The sequence below is a fragment of the Podarcis muralis genome, chromosome 18 (assembly GCF_964188315.1).
Source record: "Podarcis muralis chromosome 18, rPodMur119.hap1.1, whole genome shotgun sequence".
Lineage (NCBI taxonomy): Eukaryota > Metazoa > Chordata > Lepidosauria > Squamata > Lacertidae > Podarcis > Podarcis muralis.
The window spans coordinates 4,877,229-4,898,469 of NC_135672.1; the positions used below are offsets into that span (position 1 = coordinate 4,877,229).

At 47.7% G+C, this 21,241-nt stretch overlaps 1 protein-coding gene across 3 annotated transcripts in view; it reads left to right on the top strand.

Annotated features, from left to right (window-relative positions):
- The first annotated feature begins 744 nt into the window (after positions 1 to 744).
- The window catches only part of NR2F6 (nuclear receptor subfamily 2 group F member 6), a 29,617-nt gene continuing 9,120 nt past the window's right edge, over positions 745 to 21,241 (top strand). Inside the window, exons 1-3 of one of the 3 annotated variants that reach the window (XM_028713565.2) lie at positions 942 to 1,019; positions 14,413 to 14,548; positions 14,915 to 15,027. In XM_028713565.2, the coding sequence (XP_028569398.2) occupies positions 14,475 to 14,548; positions 14,915 to 15,027 (187 nt within the window). In that variant the 5' untranslated portion in view covers positions 942 to 1,019; positions 14,413 to 14,474. Of the gene's footprint in view, positions 1,020 to 14,412; positions 14,549 to 14,914; positions 15,028 to 21,241 lie in introns of all 3 variants that reach the window. The other 2 variants (XM_028713563.2, XM_028713564.2) reach the window with 2 other exon arrangements.

A 21,241-nucleotide genomic window follows, 5' to 3' on the forward strand; every position in this document is an offset into this window, starting at 1 on the left:
CCGCCGGGGAGCCCCGGAGCGCCCCCAACCCTCTCCGGAGCGCGCCAGGCAGGGCCCCCCAACCCTCTCCGCACGGGCGACCCTCCTGAAATCCCGCCCCGGAAAAAACTTGCCTGGCTTTTTTCTCCCCCCCCCCCTTTTCCTCTTTCCTCCCCTCCCCTGTTCTGGGGGAGTTTCTTTCCAGGACCCCCTTTTTAACAAAACCTTTCCAAAACTTGGATACCCCCGACCCCTCTCCAACACTTCCCCCCCCCCCTCGATCTGCAAAACAACTTTGGGGAGGGTGTCTTTTTTCAGGGTCCCAGTTCTCCCTCTCCTAAGACTCTCCCCAAACGCCCTCCCCTTCTTGTCCCCCCCCCCCCCCCCCGATTTTAAGGAATATTATTTACCAGCCCGAAGTGACCTGGATTTAACTTTTTTATCTTTTTACGCTTTCCACCTTGAGCCCCCTAACGTGGGCGCCAGGCTGTGGACCGCTGGCTCCCCCCTCCCACGAAATTGCCCCCCCTGAAATTCCGCTTTTGGGGGGGGGGGAAGCCAAGGCTTAATAACAACAATAATCATAATACTGTTGGGGATCTATTAAGGAGACATTTTTGCGCCTGACTTCGCCGCCGCCTGGAAGGAGAGAGCGCCCCCAACCCGCGGCTGGCGGCCGGAGCCGTGCTTGGCCCCCAGCCCGACCCCTCCGGCCCCCCACCACGGACACCCCCGCCGCACCCCTCTCCCCCCCTCCGGGGCGCTATGGCCATGGTGACCGGGGAATGGGGCGACCCTAACGGAGGCGAGGCCAACGGCTTGGAGAAGGGCTACCCGCGGCACTCGGAGGACGACTCGGCCTCCCCCCAGGGGGGCACCAGCGACCAGGAGCCCGTCGACGACGACAAGCCGGGCATCCAGGTGGACTGCGTGGTGTGCGGGGACAAATCCAGCGGGAAGCACTACGGGGTCTTCACCTGCGAGGGCTGCAAGAGTTTCTTCAAGCGCAGCATCCGCAGGAACCTCAGCTACACTTGCAGGTGGGCCTGGGATTTTAATTAAAAAAAATTAAATCTTTGGGGGGGTGGGGAGGGAGGGGAAGGGGGTACACCTGGGCATCACCTCCAGGCATCTCTTTATTTAACATCACGTTTCTCTCTGAATCCCCCCTAAACCCCCCTTTCTGTCCGGCCTGGCCTTTCCGGAGAAGTCAAGAAGTAGGGGTGCTTTTCCACGCATGAGACTGGGAGAAGGGGCGCTGTGCTGCTGCACCCATGGGTGGGAGAGGGTGGTCTGCCTGTTTGTGAGACGGGGCGGGGTGCTCTGTCCGTTAGAGGGGGTGCTGTGCCCATGGGTGAGAAGGGGTGCCCTTTCTGCTTGTGAAAAGGGGGTGCTCTCTCCATGGGTGAGGAGGGGTGCTGTGCCTTCCCGTTTGTGAGAAGGGCACCCTCTGTCCATTTGCGGGGAGAGGGTGCTGTGTCTGTGAGAAGGGGGGCTGGCTGACCCCCTGTTCCGCCTCTGGGGAGTCGGGGCCTTCTCTGCTCTCTGGCCTTCCAGCCTTGGAGTCGCCTCAAAATCCAGGCCGCCTTCGGGGTCTGTTCCTCTGCCTGCTCCTCCTCGGATTGGGCCTTCTTGCTTTGAGACGGAGTCAGGGACATCTTTCGATTCCCATTGTTGGCGTTGCTGGAGCTGGGTGCCAGGAAATGTGCCCCCCATCTCCTGTTCCCAGTGCAGGGCTAGGCACCCCCTTCACTGCCAACACACACCCCAAATTATTTCGGATTTCCTTTCCCAAATCCGCCTCTGTATCCTATTTCATTTCCTTCGCTTGTATCCACCCCTTTCCTTCAAGGAGCTTGAGGTGGTGGGCACGATTCTCTCCCTCCCTATGCAATCCTCACAACAACCCTACGAGGTTGTAAGATGGGCGCGTGGTGGAATTTGAACCTTGGTCTCCAAGGCCCTCGCCTAGCCCGACACTCAAGGCTCTGGTGAACCTGTGTAGTCAGTCTGGTGAAAATCTGCCTTCTGCCTTGAGAACGCAGCTTGGCTCGCTGACTCGAGATGTCTGGAGTTGTGAGTGCGACTTGCCGTCTGGTTTTGCGGTGCCCTGAGATGTTTTGCTGTTGCAGGCGAGCTGGCCGGGGGGTGCCCCGCTCAAGTGCCACCCCTGTCTCCTTGCCACCCCTAAATACATCATTGCTTCTGGCGGCTGTGGCCTTCGCTGGAGCATATAAAGGCTTAAACCGGTGTGTGGTTCAGAGTTGAGGCTCTGTCATACTTTGGGTCTCCCCTTTTGAGAGGAGAGGTGGCGAAAAGAACATTTTAACAATGCATGGCACTTGTGTGTATGCAGGAGACCAAATACGGTTCCTTCTGATGTTATGTGGCAATCGTATCATAGAATCGTACAGTTGGGACCCCGGGGTCATCTAGTCCAACCCCCTGCATGATGTTTCTGCAGGCGGATTGGGTTTTATGCAGCAGTCTTGCATTTTAAGGGTCATAGAATCGCAGAATTTTAGAGTTGGAAGGGACCCTGAGGGTTATATAGTATTGCGTCCTGTTCATTCTTACTTTTTAAAATTTATTTCCCAGTGTTAGAAACTCAAATATATAAGCAAGGGGCCAAATGACTCCTTCAACCAAGGTTGCCATTGCCAAAACACAATGCCTAGTTGTGCTTTTGGGGAAAGACGGCTCTAAAGTCTTATTTTCCAAATGATGGACTGACTGTGATGGATTCTCAGTTCAACATCTGGCTAGTTCAGAGGACAACCTTGGGCCTGGTTAAGAGCTTTGAGAATTTAAAAGAAGGAAAGTCCTTGATCCAGGGACAGTCTGCACATCTATCGGCCTATTCCGACCTCTTTTTCTTAATGGTGACACAGACCGTTCGTAACGTAGGGATATTATTCACAACTGTGGGGGAAGCAAAGACGAGCGACAACAATTCACTATAACGCTGTTCCCTGCTCCTGCTCAGGCTGCACAGAAAAAGCGTTTTGGTTCCTGAAATTCATTCCGATTGTGCAGATAAAATATAACTGATGGAATTTTACAGGATGGAGCCTTAGTGTGTGTGAACGGTCCAGATCCAAGGATCCCCGGATAGAGGAGAGGTCAGGCGCCATCCTGGCTCCCAGGCATCTTCACTTGGTTAAAAGTGGCCGAAAGCCAGGTGCAAATTGCGCCTGGCTAATTTCGAACACTGTCTGGGGTGTGTCGAATCCCTTGCTTTACCTGAAGAGAGAAAGAGAGATCTTTGTGTGTGTGTGTGTGTGTGTAGAAATCAGCAACTTTTAAAAATATATATTTTATTAGTTTTTTTAACATATCATTTCGAACAATCATATAACATAACTTCTTATCTCATACAATGTTTTAGACTTCCGTCAACACCTCTGATGATTTTCCGTTCTTTATCACTTATCCTGCATTTCTTAATTTCTCTGTTACACTTAATTATCTTAACTCATAATTTTCCTCATGGTCTTCCTTGCAATATTTCCAAAAGTCCTCCTTGCAATCCTACTAGCGTAATCTGTTCATTGCAATTGCTTTTCAAATAGTTCGTATATTTACTCCAGTCTTCTGAGAATCTCTGGTCCCGCAGGTTTCGAATCCTTCCTGTTAGTTTATCCAGTTCTGCATAGTCCATAGAAATCAGCAACTTTTTCCTGGCTTGAGTGTTGAGAGCCCCTTCTGCCCACCCCCCCCACTTTTTGCCTCTGGCCCTGTTCACCACGACTCCCCCCCCCCCTCGGGAGGTTCCCCCACACCTTCCCTCGGTCCCGTGTGTCAGTGAAACCAGCTAGCTGCAGATTCCCTCAGTCCTCCTTAAGAGATTCAGCTTTGAAATGGGCCTGGGAATGAGAGCCGGCAGTGAGGATAGTGGTTAGAGCGTTGGACCAATACTTACATGGGAAACCAGGGTTCAAATCTTGCTGCCCAGCCCATGAAACTCACTGGGTGACTTCGGGACAGTCGCTCCCAAGGACTCCCCTTCCTAGCAGAGATCTGTTAGGGATTCTTTACCTGCCTTTCCTGCATTGCGAGGGGTTGGACTAGATGACCCTTAGGGGTCTCTTCCAACTCTACAATGCTAGGATTCTGCAAGGATGCTAATGGTCTGCCTTGCAGGGCTGCTGTTGCAAAGATTTCAAACAAACCCCTGTGTTGCAAAACGTCAGCAATGTTTAGGCAACACGATGACATACGTAATAGACAATCTTTCTAGAATTCCTTCAGTGTGGTGGGAAAATACAGAATTGTTTCATAAACCCATCTTATTTCAAAGGAATATATGTGAATGAAAAGATCAAATGCTGTGGAGCAGTGCTGACGAAGATCTATGAAACAGCAGTCAATATCCGGAATCTCTGTTCAGTGTTGGACATTATATTTGCTGAGTACACAAAGCTTCACAGCTTATCTTCCATCGTACAAAGTTTGGTACCTTGCTTCATTTAAAGATTTTCAGAGACTTTGAGACTAAGATTTCATTTTGAACTTGTTATTGTTTGAATATTCTATATTCAATAGAATAAAGAATATTCTTTATTCTATAAAGATTGTCTATTATGTATGCATATGGTCATCGTGTTGCCTAAACGTTGACATTGCAAAGATTTCAGCAGCCCTTGGAGTACTGAGGAACTGTTCAGAATCATAAACAGGATTTGTTCTCAGCTCTGCTTTCCAGGAATCCTTGGAATAAGATTTATTGCAAGAACTCTGGGACGGATCCTGAACTGGCGGCGGGGTGTGTGTGTGCCTCGTCATCCCCTTTGTGACATCCGTGAGAGGTAGTCAAGCCGAGGCTTGTGTGAATCGCCCGTGTTGGGGCCTGTGGCGCTGTTGCGATAACCTTGGGTTTTTGCTCCGTTCAAAACAAGCGCTCAAGTTACAAGCCCTCAAGGCTGTTGAGAGTTGGCCGCCTCCACCGCACTCAGTGCTCTGCCCTTCCCCGTGAGTGGGAAAAAGCAGACGATCCGTTGCCAAATCCTTGCCAAATTTGCTGCAGCCCTCAGGGAAGAGGGGTTGGGTGTGAAATATTGGCTGCCTCCTTTAACACCTGGCCAGTTTTCTCACTGGGAGTCGGGTTTTTAATCCTGCGGCTTGGGGCTTTGGCGTCTATGTATAAATCCTCCTTTGGGGGTTGGTGGCGTGAACTTCCTGTGATCCGGAGTCGTGCCTAGCAGGTGATTCGAATCCAGTACCAGAGACTGACAGGTGCTTTCCCTTAGTTTGGGGCAGCCCATGTTCCCCCCCAATCTGAAGTTGGACTATATGTCCCTGGAGGTTCCTTCACGTCTATAATTCTGTGATTCGGATCTAACACTTCTCTAGCAGTTGGAAATAGGCTGCCAGACAGTGTTAGAAACTCAGATATATACTGTATTTCTCGCTCTATAAGACGCACCAGACCACAAGACGCACCTAGTTTTTGGAGGAGGTAAACAAGAAAAAAAATTTCTGAATCTCAGAAGCCAGAACAGCAAGAGGGATCGCTGCGCAGTGAAAGCAGCGATCCCTCTTGCTGTTCTGGCTTCTGGGATAGCTGCGCAGCCTGCATTCGCTCCATAAGACGCACACACATTCCCCTTACTTTTTAGAAGGGAAAAAGTGAGTCTTATAGAGAAAAATACGGCAATAAGCTAGGGGCCAAATGGCTCCTTGAGCCAGGGTTACAGTCGCCAAAACATAATGTCTCGTTGCCCCTTTTGGTCAAGATGGCTCTAAAGTCTTATTTTCCAAATGATGGACTGAGTGTGATGGATTCTCAGTTCAAACGCCTGGCTAATTCAGAGGACAACCTTGAGCCAGGTTAAGAACCTTGAGAACTTTAAAGAAGAAAAGTCCCTTGATCCAGTCCACAAATATTGGCTTATTCCAGCCTCTTTTTATCAACAGTGACATGGACCATTCCTAACGTAGGAATATTCTTCCCAACTCTGAGCAGGGCAGTGGGGGAACTGAAGACAAGCAACATCCAGTCGCTAGAACGCTCTTCACTGCTCCTTCTCAGGCTGCACAGAAAAAGCGTTTTGGTTCCTGAAATTCATTTGATTGTGCCGATCAAATATGGCAGGATGGGGCCTTAGCGTGTGAAAACAGTCCAGATTCAAGGATCCCCAGATGGGGAAGACATCAGGCGTCATCCCGGCAGCCAGGGATTTTCACATAGCTGTCAAGCGTCCCTTATTTGGCGGGACAGTCCCTTATCCCAGCGCCACGTCCCGCTGCTGTCCCTTATTGATCATAGAATCATAGAATCATAGAATCATAGAATCATAGAATCATAGAGTTGGAAGAGACCACAAGGGCCATCGAGTCCAACCCTCTGCCAAGCAGGAAACACCATCAGAGCACTCCTGACATATGGTTGTCAAGCCTCTGCTTAAAGACCTCCAAAGAAGGAGACTCCACCACACTCCTTGGCAGCAAATTCCACTGTCGAACAGCTCTTACTGTCAGGAAGTTCTTCCTAATGTTTAGGTGGAATCTTCTTTCTTGTAGTTTGGATCCATTGCTCCGTGTCCGCTTCTCTGGAGCAGCAGAAAACAGCCTTTCTCCCTCCTCTATGTGACATCCTTTTATATATTTGAACATGGCTATCATATCATGATGTCCCTTAAATGAGCTACTGAAGGTAATGGGGCCCTTTCTATGTCCAGCTGTCCTTTGTCAACAACAAATTGTTGCTGTTTTTTTGTGTTGAATACAGTGGTGCCTCGCAAGACGAAATTAATTCGTTCCGCAAGTTTTGTCGCCTAGCGATTTTTTTTCGTCTTGCGAAGCACGGTGTCGGGAAAGTTTTGGAAAAGCTTCAAAAATCACCAAAGTCTTCAAAAACCTCAAAAAAGGCTACCACACCGCGTTCTATGAGTTGCTCCTCGAAGTCAAGTCGCAACTGTATTAACGGTGTTAAGAAAAAGGAAACAGACTTGCAAGACGTTTCCGTCTTGCGAAGCAAGCCCATAGGGAAAATCGTCTTGCGAAGCAGCTCAAAAAACAAAAAACCCTTTCGTCTAGTGAGTTTTCCGTCTTGCGAGGCATTCGTCTTGCGAGGTACCACTGTATATGCTATATGGTAATTTATGGACCTCATAGGTATCTAAAGCCATTTGCACACAACAAAATATGTATTTTATCAAAGTAATTGTTGATCCCTTATTTTGGCTGCTGGTCCCTTATTTTCAAATCTGTAAGTTGACAGCTACGGATCTTCACTTGGTCGCAGGTGGCTGATAGCCGGGTGCAAAATGCGCCTGGCAAATTTTGCACACTGCTGCCATCCGGGTTTGAGTCAGAAAGAGTCATAGAATTGTGGAGTTGGAAGGGACCCAACTCGCTGCAACGCAAGGTTCTTGCATTAACCCACAAAGCCCAAAGTAACTCTGGCCCAAAGTACCTGCAGGACCACCTTATTTCTTCCGGCCCACTTTTACTGGCATCTGAGCCTTGTGGCCTGTGTAACTCACTGCCACTGGAGGCTGGGAAGGAATTGTACCTGCCTTTTTTGTTTTTTTACATCTCCTAAAAGCTGCTTTAGTCAGATGGGCCTCCTCACTGTGGATTTTCTTTCTTACCAACCTGTATTTATTTATTTATTTATGGGGGGGGACTTACTTAACCAAATGTATACAGTCGTACCTTGGGATTCGAACAGCTGAGTTCTCGAAGGTTTTCGTTCCCGCACATCACAAACCCGGAAGTGAGTTCCGCGGCTTCTGATTGGTTGCAGGAGCTTCCTGCAGCCAATCAGAAGCTCCGCTTTGGTTTTCGAATGTTTTGGAAGTTGAACGGATTTCCGGAACGGATTCCGTAACAAAACCTCTTATTGATTTCGGGGGGAGGGGGGGAACTATCAGCAAAAACAGTTAAAAGTTAGTATTTTAAAAAATCCACAAGACAGTTGGAAAATGACCATATATATAATTAATGTTGTTGATGTTGTTGTTGTAATTTGTATACCACCCACCAGGTCTCAGGGCAGTTCACAGGAAAAAATAACGATTAAAAAACACGAAAAGCATAGTCAAAACAAAAACAAATCAAAAAGAAACCCGATAACTCACGAAAAGGTTAAGATTAGCGACAAAAAAGCAGTTTCAAACAGGTATTTTAAAAAACATTCAGGAGGTATTTAAAAATCAACAGTGTATTTACTTAAAGAACAAAATATCAACAAAAAGCAGTTGAAACCGGTATTTTTTATTTGATCAGACGATAAGTACAATTGACCGTGTATTTATTTAGCAAAATTCTAAGCCCTTTGTTGATGTTTTTATTGATCTGATTGCGGTTTTATTTGCTGTGTGCCGCATATACCGCGCCACAGCCAATCACCATCGTCTCATTTTTTGTTTTTTTAAGTGCCTGGACTTTCCATTGTGATGACCGTAACCCAGGCTTAAGGTTGCCATTTGGCGATTAGCTTATACACCTGAGTTTCTAACACTGCCTGGGAGAATTCCCTCAAGGCCTGACCTTCTGCACTCAAAGCAGATGTCCCAGCCCTGTGGTTCCCTACCTTTCTTTCGGGCCAAACCACCACCTCGCCTCCATAAACGTATCCCCGGTGTCCTCCGTTACAAAAAGCAGTTGTTCCGCTCAGAAAGATAACAGTGCGAAAAAACTGCCAAGCAGCAGCAATTAATTGCGCGCTTATTCCAAACCCAATTAAAACCCCTTCGTTCAATTAATGCAGCAAGACGCAGGGACTCGCACCCGGTCCCCGGCAGCCAGGCCCTTTGTGTGACATTAGGAGGACTTGCGACGGCCTCTCTGTGCCTCACGCTCTTTGTGGCCGGAGTAATTGAACCCGTAATTTATTTATTTCCCTTGTATAAAACGGGGTGTGTTTGTGTGTCTCTTTCGCCTCCACAAGGGAGCCTTTCATGCCTTTTCCCTTCCAACAGTTGGACGGCGCCCAAAGCCGGCCAAATTTGCCTATTTAACACACGCTGCTCCACTTTGGTGGCAAATTAACTGGCCCCCTAATGACATAATTAGCGGGACCATCGCCGCCCCATCAGAGCTCATTCACACGGGTCCTACTCAGAAGCTGATTTCTCTAATTTGCAGATTTCTCTTACAGTGGTACCTCGGGTTACAGACGCTTCAGGTTGCATACGCTTCAGGTTACTGACTCCGCTAACCCAGAAATACTACCTCGGGTTAAGAACTTTGCTTCAGGATGAGAACAGAAATCGTGCTCTGGTGGTGCGGCGGCAGTGGGCGGCCCCATTAGCTAAAGTGGTGCTTCAGGTTAAGAACAGTTTCAGGTTAAGAACGGACCTCCGGAACGAATTAAGTACTTAACCCGAGGTACCACTGTATTTGCTGAATGTTGGGAGATTCAGGGCAGATTTTTTCTCGTTTAATTAAAAAAGCACACCCTCCTCTTCATTTGGCACGTGGTTAAACTGCGGAACTCTCTCCCACTGGAGGCAACCGAGATGGCTTTCTCATGAAAGAGGTGGAGGAAGGGAGGGTTATCGACTCGCCACGATGGCTACCCAGATCCTCAGCTCAATGGCTTCAAATGACAAGAAAGGAAAGTTTGATAGTGAAACGGACTTCTTTGGAAGGTGGCGGAGTCTCCTTCCTTGCAGTTTTTAAAGCAGAGTTTGGGTGGCCGTGCTTGTCAGGGATTCTTGCGCATTGCTGGGGGGCGGGATAGGACTAGATGAGCTTTGGGGGTCCCTTCCAGCTCCATGTTTCCGGGAAAGAAAAGGGGAAAGTGCAGAAGGAAGGGCGGAAAAGGCCGTTGCTTAAGGCGCATCCGAGTTGCCAAACTTGAATCTTCAGATTTTACAGATCTTTTGCCTTTTGTGGGTTTGATGAGCATGGCCTGGTGTCTGCCAAGGGTCCATGGGGCTGGGTGCTTTGCGCCTTCACCTTTGCTCTGCCCCTTCCGTCGCGTAGACTTTGGACCTGGCTGTTTACATTCCCCCCCCCCCCACTTTGTTCCAATGTGTGCAGAGGAGCCCTCTCCTGTCTCCCTGGTCTTTTTCTGCATATAAAATATATTTCTGTTTCTGGCATTTATAGGTATCGAGGGCTCTTGCTTTTGCCGCCTCCGCAAACCCGGAGTTTGCAGAAGTTTTTTTGCTTTTAAGCAAATAAGTAAAAAATAAAGACATGGCATGTGAGGGAAAAGGGAGGATAAAAGACGATGGAGGTGTTGGTGCTGACCTTTAAAGCCCTAAATGGCCTCGGTCTTGTATACCTGAAGGAGCGTCTCCACCCCCATCGTTCAGCCCAGACACGGAGGTCCAGCGCCGAGGGCCTTCTGGCGGTTCCCTCACTGCGAGAAGTGAGGTTACAGGGAACTAGGCAGAGGGCCTTCTCAGTGGTGGCGCCCGCCCTGTCGAACGTCCTCCCATCAGATGTCAAGGAAATAAACAACTATCTGACTTTTAGAAGACATCTGAAGGCAGCCCTGTTTAGGGAAGCTTTTGATGTTTGATTTTTTTATTGTGCTTTTAATTGTGTTGGGACTATCCTCCAGCAGGGCCTTCTCAGTGATGGCTCCGACCTGGTGGAATGCTCTGTCCCATGAGGCCAGGGCCCTGCAGAATTCAACTTCCTTCCGCAGGGCCTGTAAGACAGAGCTATTCCACCTGGCTTTCAACTTGAACTTAGCCAGATCTTTTATTCCCCTTCCTTCCCTCCTCCTCCCCTTTTTATGAAGATTCCCTGCTCTGGGATCCCACAGCTAATTCTCCCCTGATCTCCTCGCTGGCCCAAATAGGACTAATTTAGCCAGCTAGCCCTGATGGTCATCTAATGTTTATTGGATGGATTTTCTCCCTAAATTGATTTTTGAATTCTGAATTTACCATTATTCACGTTTTATACTGTATTTTATGCTGTTTTTTTGTTGTATCAATTAAGTGCTTTAAATTTGTTGTTAGCCGCCCTGAGCCCGGTTTTCTGAACTGGGAAGGGCGGGGTATAAATAAAAATTTATTATTACAGTATTGTTATTATTGGCATTCAGAAAGTCCCACATTCACTCTCTGATGTCCCCAGGTACAGCTGGGGAAGACCCTGGCTGAAAGCCTGGAGAGCATCTCCTGCCACTCAGTGCAGAATTACAGAGCTGGAAGAGACTATAGAATAGTAGAGTTGGAAGGGGCCTCTGAGGGTCATCCAGACCAACCCCCTGCAATGCAGAAATCTCTGCTAAAGCACCCTTGGCAGATGGCCACCCAACCTCTGCTTAAAAGCCTCCAAGGGAGGAGAGTCCACAGCATCCCGAGGGAGACCGTTCCCCAGCTGAACAGCTCTCAGTGTCAGGAAGTTGTTGGCCACCCTCCTCTGCCCACGTTCTTGTGTACCAGTTTTAAATCATGAGGACTAGATCCCTGCTTCATTTCTAAATAAAATAAAAGGACCACAGCTTCAGGGCTCAGTCCCCAATGGCATGTCCCCAATGCTGGGCCCATGGTCCTGAAACCTTCCCCGCAAAGCCTTTGCTGTGCTCATTTTGCAGAATCACAGAATTGCACAGCTGGATGGGAGCACAAGGGTCATCTAGCCCAACCGCTGTGGCTCCTCCACAAAAGGTCCAGAGAGCGGCAACACGATCACAGGGCCTTTTCTGCAGTGGCTCCCCATTGTGGAATGCTCGCCCCAGGGAGGTTCGCCTCGCACCTTCATTATATATACCATGGGTAGGCAAACAAAGGCCCAGGGGCCGGATGCGGCCCAATCGCCTTCTAAATCCGGCCTGCGGACGGTCTGGGAATCAGTGTGTTTTTACATGAGTGAAATGTGACCTTTTATTTAAAATGCATCTCTGAGTTATTTGTGGGGCATAGGAATTAGTTCATCATTTTTTTCAAAATACAGTGGTACCTCTGGTTGCGAACGGGATCCGTTCTGGAGCCCCATTTGCAACCTGAGAGGAACACAACCCGCGCCTGTGTGTCTACGCATGTGTGGGTCATGATTCGTCACATGCGTGTGGTGTCATTTTGCGTGTCTGCGCATGTGCGAGCGGCGAAACCTGGAAGTAACCCTTTCTGGTACTTCCGGGTCGCCGCGGGACGCAACCTGAAAAGACATAACTTGAACCGAACGTAACAAGAGGTATGACTGTATATTCTGGCCCACCACATGGTCTCAGGGACGGTGGACCGGCCCGCGGCTGAAAAGGTTTGCTGACCCCTGCCTTGGAGAGTCGCTGCCAGTCAGTGCAGGCAGTCTTGAGCTTCAATGGACCAGCGTTGTGATGCAGCATAAAACGTCTTTCCGGAGATACTGAGGCAGTCCCGCCTGCCTGCCTGCTTTATCCCTCCTGCCCTGGTAACCCTCTCCTCAGAGCCCCTTGGCCCGGGGAGGAGGGAATTTTTGGGATTCCTAACTCCTTTGCCTGCTCATGCGCATTGAGCTGATGGGCCCCAAAGAGAGAAATGGTCTGTGTGCATTTGGAGAAGCCAGAGGGTTTCAATTCTTTGCTAGTGCAGAAGGCAAGTGTCCAAATGGGATGGGAATTGGAAGACGTTCATCACAACCTATGCGGAGTCCAGAATTCTCTTCTCCCTGTGGTTAGAAACTCGGATATATAAGCCAGTTGCCAAATGGCACCTTAAACCCAGGTTATACAGTGGTGCCTTGCAAGACGAAATTAATTCGTTCTGTGAGTTTTTTCGTCTTGCGAATTTTTCGTCTTGCGAAGCACGGTTTCGGAAAAGTTTTGGAAAAGCTTCAAAAATCACCAAAGTCTTCAAAAACCTCAAAAAAGGCTACCACACCGCGTGCTATGAGTTGCTCCTCGAAGTCAAGTCGCAACTGTATTAACGGTGTTAAGAAAAAGGAAACAAACTTGCAAGACGTTTCCGTCTTGCGAAGCAAGCCCATAGGGAAAATCGTCTTGCGAAGCAGCTCAAAAAACAAAAAACCCTTTTGTCTTGCGGGTTTTTCGTCTTGTGAGGTACCACTGTAGTTGCCACAATAGATAGTGGGGGGATGACGACGATGATTTCTATACCACTTTATATTTTAAAGAAAGAAGAACCCTCAAAGTCGTTTACAACACATTAAAATATCCAATCAACATAGTGTGCCCCTGCTATAAAATTGGAGAAATCGAGAGAGATATAGCCGCACCGGCAGCATATCTCTTCTTTCTCGTATCCAAAAATGCAAGATGGGCTTTTACACTCGCCAGAAGCTCGCCGGTCCTGGAAGGATCCTTTTAAAAAGTCCCCTATGCTCAGAGACTTTGCGCCTGTTCACTGGGGGAGATAGGAAGCCCAGAGCACTTGTTCTTTATATGTCCCTTTTAGGAAGAGGCACGTAGTGAGACCATTGATTGATTTGACCTTTTCCCGTTAGGCAAAGATCATAAGACGACCCAGATGGTCGCCAGATTCTGTGTACACATCTGTAGGCGGAGACCATCCCCTGACTCAAACTAGTTCGTTAAGAAAATCCCCAAACTCGATTACCTGGGTGATTCTGGGTCATCTCTCTGCAGTAGCTTATCTTAAAGTTTTAATTGTCTATACGTTTAGCACATTTATAAATTTCAAATTTATTGTTGTACGTTGTTTTAAATGTTTGCTTTCCTTCTGGGTTTGTACCCCCAAGTGTGTTTTATAAGCTGCTCTCCAACCGTAATAAATTATCTATCTATTTATATCCAATCAAACAATTTAGAATAAAACAAATTCAGGCTTCTGGGGAAATATTTCTGATTCTTCTCTAAGTGACATTTTGATTCCCATTTACTTACTTATTTACTTACCTAAAAGGTAAGGTGAAGGGACCCCTGACCATTAGGTCCAGTCGTGGCCGACTCTGGGGTTGCGGCGCTCATCGCGCTTTACTGCCCAAGGGAGCCGGCGTACAGCTTCCGGGTCATGTGGCCAGCATGACTAAGCCGCTTCTGACGAACCAGAGCAGCGCATGGAAACGCCGTTTACCTTCCCGCCAGAGTGATACCTATTTATCTACTTGCACTTTGATGTGCTTTTGAACTGCTAGGTTGGCAGGAGCAGGGACAGAGCAACGGGAGCTCACTCCGCTGCAGGGATTCGAACCACTGACCTTCTGATCGGCAAGTCCTAGGCTCTGTGGTTTAACCCACAGCGCCACCTGCGTCCCTTACTTACTTACCTACCTACCTGCTTAATATATAGAGCCTCCCAGACGTGCTCTAGGAAGGCAGGGTGGCGTAGTGGTGAGAATGGCAGACTAGGACCCGGGAGACCAGGGTTCCAGAGTTCAAATCCCCACTCAGTCATGGAGCTCACTGCGTGACCTTGCGAATCAGTCCCAGCCTCTTAGCCTACCTCTCAGGGGCGTTGTAGGCATTAACCTGGGGGGTGTGTGTGTGTGAACCGTGTAGTCCTTGGAGAAAAAGGTGGGAGATGAATGCAATAAATCAGCTCTTCTGTTTATCTGCTTAAGAAAGCTGGAGGGGGCAGCCAGGTGGAGATGTCAGTCGCCAGGCTGGGCACCCAGAGATCTCCATGTGGTTGCAGTGGGACCTGCGGCAGTTGCAAAACGCGCCTGGCACCTGCCTAATTTCTAACACTGTTCCAAGGTAGTAATAGGAGCGATTCCCCAAGTCCGAAACCCTGAACCACTTCCACTCAGTTTATTTTTCTGTGGCTATTTGGCTAACGTTGCTAATGTCGTTTCATAGATTATAAATGCTGCATTGATGCGTCAATCATATAACATGACTTTTGCTTGAATTGTAGTGCTTAGCTTATTTTTTTGTGGCTGCTGCTTTGTTAACAATTGCAAAATGCGCCTGGGGAATTTCTATCACTGGGTGGCTTACGGAGAGGTTTATCTTACTTTTATTTTTATAACAATATGTGCATTTCCTTAAAGAGACGGGACGGCCGTGTGTGTAAACAGGAGGAAGGAGGCAGCTTATCTCATGATTTTTGTTTTAACCTAGGTCGAACCGCGACTGCCAGATCGACCAGCACCACCGCAATCAATGCCAGTATTGCCGTCTGAAAAAGTGTTTCCGCGTCGGGATGAGGAAAGAAGGTACTCTCCAGTTCTGGGGTGTGTGTGTGTGTGTGTGCGCGCGTGTGTGTGTGTGATATTTGGAGAGATACAAACTCCAAAGAGGACGACGCATGTCTGTTAACCGAGGTCCCTTGCAGGACCTTGAAAGTTGCTGAATTTATTTCGCGGTACATCACACGACTCATGTCATCAGATGTATCACTTATTTTGGGGTTTATTTTCATCCTCGTGTTTCTGCATCCCATCTTTCCTCCCCTCCTCTCCATTCCCCCCCAAGATCTTTATTGAAACGTAACATATATACCATAATAACCAAAATTCCCAATGATTCCCTCACATAAAACATAATACAGTGGTACCTCGGGTTAAGTATGTAATTCGTTCCAGAGGTCCGTACTTAACCTGAAACTGTTCTTAACCTGAAGCACCACTTTAGCTAATGGGGCCTCCTGCTGCCGCCACACGATTTCTGTTCTCATCCTGAAGCAAAGTTCTTAACCTGAAGCACTATTCCTGGGTTAGCGGAGTCTGTAACCTGAAGCGTATTTAACCCGAGGTACCACAGTACCTAGATTAAATCAGCTACTTAATTATAAAACCCACCACCCACCCTCTACTTCCCTCCACAGCAATTCAACTTCTTAATATTTCTTTCTACCTTTTCCCCTTGCATTCTATGATAAATTATTCTTGTTACGTTCTGATTTTTCCTTCTTTCTTTATTGGTTTTGTTATTGCTTACACTTTTTATTCTAAGCCTATTAGCGTGTCATTTTTAGAACAATATTTTGACATACAATCTTCGAAATACAGTGGTGCCGGGCAAGACGAATGCCTCGCAAGACGAAAAACTCGCTAGACGAAAGGGTTTTCCGTTTGAGTCGTTCTGCAAGACCAATTTCCCTATGGGCTTGCTTCTCAAGACTAAACATCTTGCGAGTTCTTGCGAGTTTGTTTCCTTTTTCTTAAAGCCGCTAAGCCGCTAATAGCCGTGCTTCGCAAGACGAAAAAACCGCAAGACGAAGAGACTCGCGGAACGGATTAATTTCGTCTTGTGAGGCACCACTACTGTATTTTTCGCCCTATAAGGCTCGCTGGCCCATAGGATGCACCTTGTTTTTTTTGGGGGGGGGGGGAATGAATAAAAAAAATTATTCCCCCCCCCCCAGCCGCGGGGCTGGGGAGGGCGAAGCCCTAGCTTCCCCCGACCCCAGCCCACAGAACAGGCTGCCGCCCCAAGCCTCGTGCGCCCAGTGGGACCTCCCGCCGGCTGCGCGAGGCTTGCGGACAGCAGCCTGAAGCACGGGGACTGCACTGCAGCCCGCCCCATGCTTCGGGCTGCTGTCTGCCGCCCCAAGCCTCGTGCGCCCAGTGGGACCTCCCACCGGGCGCGCAAGGCTTGGGGCGGCAGCCAGCTGCCCGAAGCACGGGGGGTGCTCTGCAGCCCGCCCCGTGCTTCGGGCTGCAGGCTGCCACCCCAAGCCTCGTGCGCCCGGCGGGACCTCTCGCCGGGCGCGCGAGGCTTGCAGACACCTGCCCGAAGCACGGGGCGTCCTCCGGAGGGCGCCCGTGCTTCGGGCTGCAGGCTGCCGCCCGCAAGCCTTGCGCGCCCGCGGGAACTCCCACCGGGCGCGCAAGGCTTGCGGATAGCTTCCTGAAGCATGGAGAGCGAGAGGGGTCGGTGTGCACCGACGCCTCTCGCTCTCCAGGCTTCAGCGAAAGGCTGCATTCGCCCCATAGGACGCACACACATTTCCCCTTCATTTTTGGAGGGGAAAAAGTGCGTCCTATAGGGCGAAAAATACGGTACTTCCACTCCATTCTTAACTTTTGATTTGATTGATATCTTATAATTGAAGTTAATTTTGCCAATTCTATATACTCAATTTACAAATCCACTCTTCCTTTGTTGGTTTGCCCTGAGATTTCCATTTAGTGGCAATTGCTACCCTGGCAGCAGTTGTTGCATATCAAAAGATTGGTTTTTTTCATACGTGGTATGTCTGTGCCCATCAACCCTAACAGATAAGCTTCGGGATTTTTTATCTTCTCCTCTCCATTTTTATCCGTACAACAACGCTGTGAGGTAGGTTAGTTTGAGAGGCAGCTGGTGGCCCCCAAGGAGAAAGCAAGAGAAAAGGAAAAGAAGGAAAAAACGAAAAAAGTTAAGAGTAGAGTAAAAGGTCTCCTGGCTCTCTGCAGCTACATATGATGTTCATTTTTTTAAAAAAAATCTTTTTTTAAATTTTTATTAAAATTTTTATTAAGTACAAATTAGAAAACATACATATTCACAACAAAAGAAAATACAAAAGAAAAAGAAAATATATCTAACCAAGGAAAAAGAATTAGAGAATATTTTGTCTCTTTTCATATTTACAGTTATTTGTACCTCTATAAAATGCTATTCACAATAAAGCAGTGAAATGAAAGATAAGATATCAGAAAAAAGAACAAAGAAAGAATAAAGAAGTAAAAGAAAAAGATCATAAGTGAAATTTTTTAAAAGTAGATAAGTACTCATAATACATAGCTGTTTCCCATCTATATTTATATTCAATTGTATAATTTCATCTTGTCCTTATCTACCTTAAATACCTTATCTACCTTAAATAAATTTTTTAAGTTCCAACCATTCTGTCTACCATAATGTATTTTTTAATTTTTTTAAATTTTTTGGCACCCAGTACCTGCTGGATGGCAGAAGGGGACTCAACTGGCAGGACTCAACTTTGCAGACGGTCTGAACTTTGGTGAAATCTGCCAGCCACACACGGCCCCAACCTGAGAGAGAGTTGTGTCAGAGAATCAATGCTTAGGAGCTGCCGTACGCCAGCATTGCAAAGGGGTCAAAGGTCCGACACTGGCACAGATAACCCTGGGTCAAAGTGCCTGGCGCCAGCTGGAACGCAGCAGAACCAGGGTTCAAAATAAGCCAGGAGCCAAACGCATTTTGCACCTGACTATCAGCCATTTGAGGGACGCGGGTGGCGCTGTGGGTTAAACCACAAAGCCTAGGACTTGCCGATCAGAAGGTCGGCGGTTCGAATCCCTGCGACGGGGTGAGCTCCCATTGCTCGGTCCCTGCTCCTGCCCGCCTAGCAATTCGAAAGCACGTCAAAGTGCAAGTAGATAAATAGGTACCGCTCCGGCGGGAAGGTAAACGGCATTTCCGTGCGCTGCTCTGGTTCGCCAGAAGCGGCTCAGTCATGCTGGCCACATGACCCGGAAGCTGTACGCCGGCTCCCTCAGCCAGTAAAGCGAGATGAGCGCCGCAACCCCAGAGCCGGTCACGACTGGACCTAATGGTCAGAGGTCCCTTTACCCTTTACCTTTCATCCACTTGCGACTGAGTGAAGATGCCTGGGAGCCAGGTTGCACAATCAGAATGAATTTCAGGAACCAAAACATTTTTTCTATGCAGCAGGAGCAGGCGCACTGAACAGCGTTACAATGAATTGTTGTTGCTTGTCTTCGCTTCCCCCACTGCCCTGCTCAGAGTTCGGAAGGATATTCCTACCTTATGAATGGTCTGTGTCACCATTAAGAAAAAGAGATCTGAATATAGTCAGTATAGTTCCAGTTACAGATAGGTAGCCGTGTTGGTCTGCCATAGTCAAAACAAAAAAAATTCCTTCCAGTAGCACCTTAAAGACCAACTAAGTTAGTTCTTGGTGTGTATCTGAAGAAGTGTGCATGCACACGAAAGCTCATACCAAGAACTAACTTAGTTGGTCTTTAAGGTGCTACTGGAACGAATTTTTTTTGTTTAGTCAATATAGTGTTACGGATTGTCCCTGGACCAAGTGACTTTCCTTATTTTATGTTCTCAAAGCTCTTAACCTGGCTCAAAGTTGTCCTCTGAACTAGCCAGATGTTTAACTGAGAATCAATCACAGCCAGTCCATCATTTGGAAAATGAGACTTGTCCCAAAATGCCAACTAGAAATTCCGTTTTGGCGCCTATAACCTCAGTTTAAGAAGCCATTTGGCTTACAAATCTGAGTTTCTTTTTTAAAAGACGTGATACGTTTTCCTTTTTATTTTATTTTTATTTAAATTTTTATTAATTTTTCAACATATCATTTTCAACAGTAATTAAACATGCTCTCATTTCTTACACCATTTTTTTGACTTCCATCAATCACATCTGAAAATTTTCCAATCTATTCACTTAATATACATTTCTTATTTCCACTATCACATTTAACTCTCGAAACTAATATCTCTATTCTTTCTCTACTTTGCAATATTTCATATATTTCCCCTTACAAAACGTCTTGTAGTCCTACTAGCGTAATTTGTTGATTACAGTTGCTCTTCAAATAGTTCGTATATTTCTTCCAATCTTCTGCGAATCTCTGGTCCCGCAGGTTTTGAACCCTTCCTGTCATTTTATCTAATTCTGCGTAGTCCATTAATTTTGTCTGCCATTCTTCTTTCGTCGGAATTTCTTCTCACCTCCATTTCTGGGCTAATGATACTCTTGCCGCTGTTGTTGCATATAGACACAATTTAACATCGTGCCTATTAATATCTTCACCACTTTTTATTTTATTCTTCAGATATATATTTCCACAAATTTCACATGTATTGGTGACTGAAACCTTGGTTTTAGGAGCTATTTGGCGCCTAGCTCATCTATCTTGAGTTTCTAAAACTGCCTGCATATTAGAAAGCCGCACCAGTCTGTTTAAGGTAAAGGGTAAAGGGACCCCTTACCATTAGGTCCAGTCGTGACCGACTCTGGGGTTGTGGTGGTCATCTCGCTTTATTGGCCAAGGGAGCCGGCGTACATTTTCCGGGTCATGTGGCCAGCATGACTGAGCCGCTTCTGGCGAACCAGAGCAGCGCATGGAAACGCCGTTTACCTTCCCGCTGGAGCGGTACCTAGTTATCTACTTGCACTTTGACGTGCTTTCGAACTGCTAGGTTGGCAGGAGCAGGGACCGAGCAACGGGAGCTCACCCCATCGCGGGGATTTGAACCGCCGACCTTCTGATCGGCAAGCCCAGAGCAAAGGGGAATCTGAGGACTAGCGGCGTGAGATGGCTGGGGAGGCAGTTTAATGTGGGACCTGGTGCGGAGTCAAGAGGCCCTGGCTTTTCTGGAGTGAGCTGCTTGCCTTCAAGGCTGCCGGAGGGCCCAGCGGGTCGCTGTCAAACCGGTAAAACCGGTGGTGTTTGTTTGGAGAGCGCAGGATTTTACAGGCGGGTGAGGAAAGGAGCCTGCAGGCTGGCAGGTCATATGACTCAGTAGCAGTAAAGGTCACAGCTGGAGAGCCAAATACCATCTTGAGAGCCAGCGAGCACCAAATTATTCCTTTGTTTGGATTTTTGGCCCTGTTTCCACAGGTCTCGTGATTGTGCCCCTCGCTCGCCACCCCCTTGGGTTTCTAAGGTCTCCGGGGGAGATCTTGCCCTCGGATCCTGGTTACGAGCTCCTCCTTTAATTGGGAACAGGATACAGTGGTACCTCGCAAGACGAATGCCTCGCAAGACGGAAAACTCGCTAGACGAAAGGGTTTTTTGTTTTTTGAGCTGCTTCGCAAGACGATTTTCCCGATGGGCTTGCTTCGCGAGACGGAAACGTCTTGCAAGTTTGGTTCCTTTTTCTTAACACCGTTAATACAGTTGCGACTTGACTTCGAGGAGCAACTCATAGAACGCGGTGTGGTAGCCTTTTTTGAGGTTTTTAAAGACTTTGGTGATTTTTGAAGCTTTCCCAAAACTTTCCCGACACCGTGCTTCGCAAGACGGAAAAAATCGCAAGACGACAAAACTCGCGGAACGAATTAATTTCGTCTGGCGAGGCACCACTGTAGAGTTATAGAATTGCAGCGTTGGAGGGTCCCCCAGAGGTCATCCACTCCAACCCCCCTGCGATGCATTTGGAGAACCTTTAGCTGCCTTTGCTGGATCGGACCCCAGAAAGTTCCCTTTGGCCCAGAGAATCATGCTGAGCCAAAGATTCTGGCATTTGCAGGGGGTGAGCAGGATGACTTCAGGGTCCCTTCCAACTTTACAACGGTGTGATTCTGTGGTTCGTGGGAAGGGTAGCTACTGCTGCTGCAGAAGACCCTGAAACGAGAAGTAATCGACGATAAAGTTAAATTAAATAGCAAAAATCAAAAAGTTTAAGGAGAAAGTTAACCTAGAATTAAAGAAAGACTTAACGAGATGCCGGCTACAAAACTCGTTTCACTGAACTAATCAGTTTCCTCAGAATGAAATAAAGAAATTATAAACCT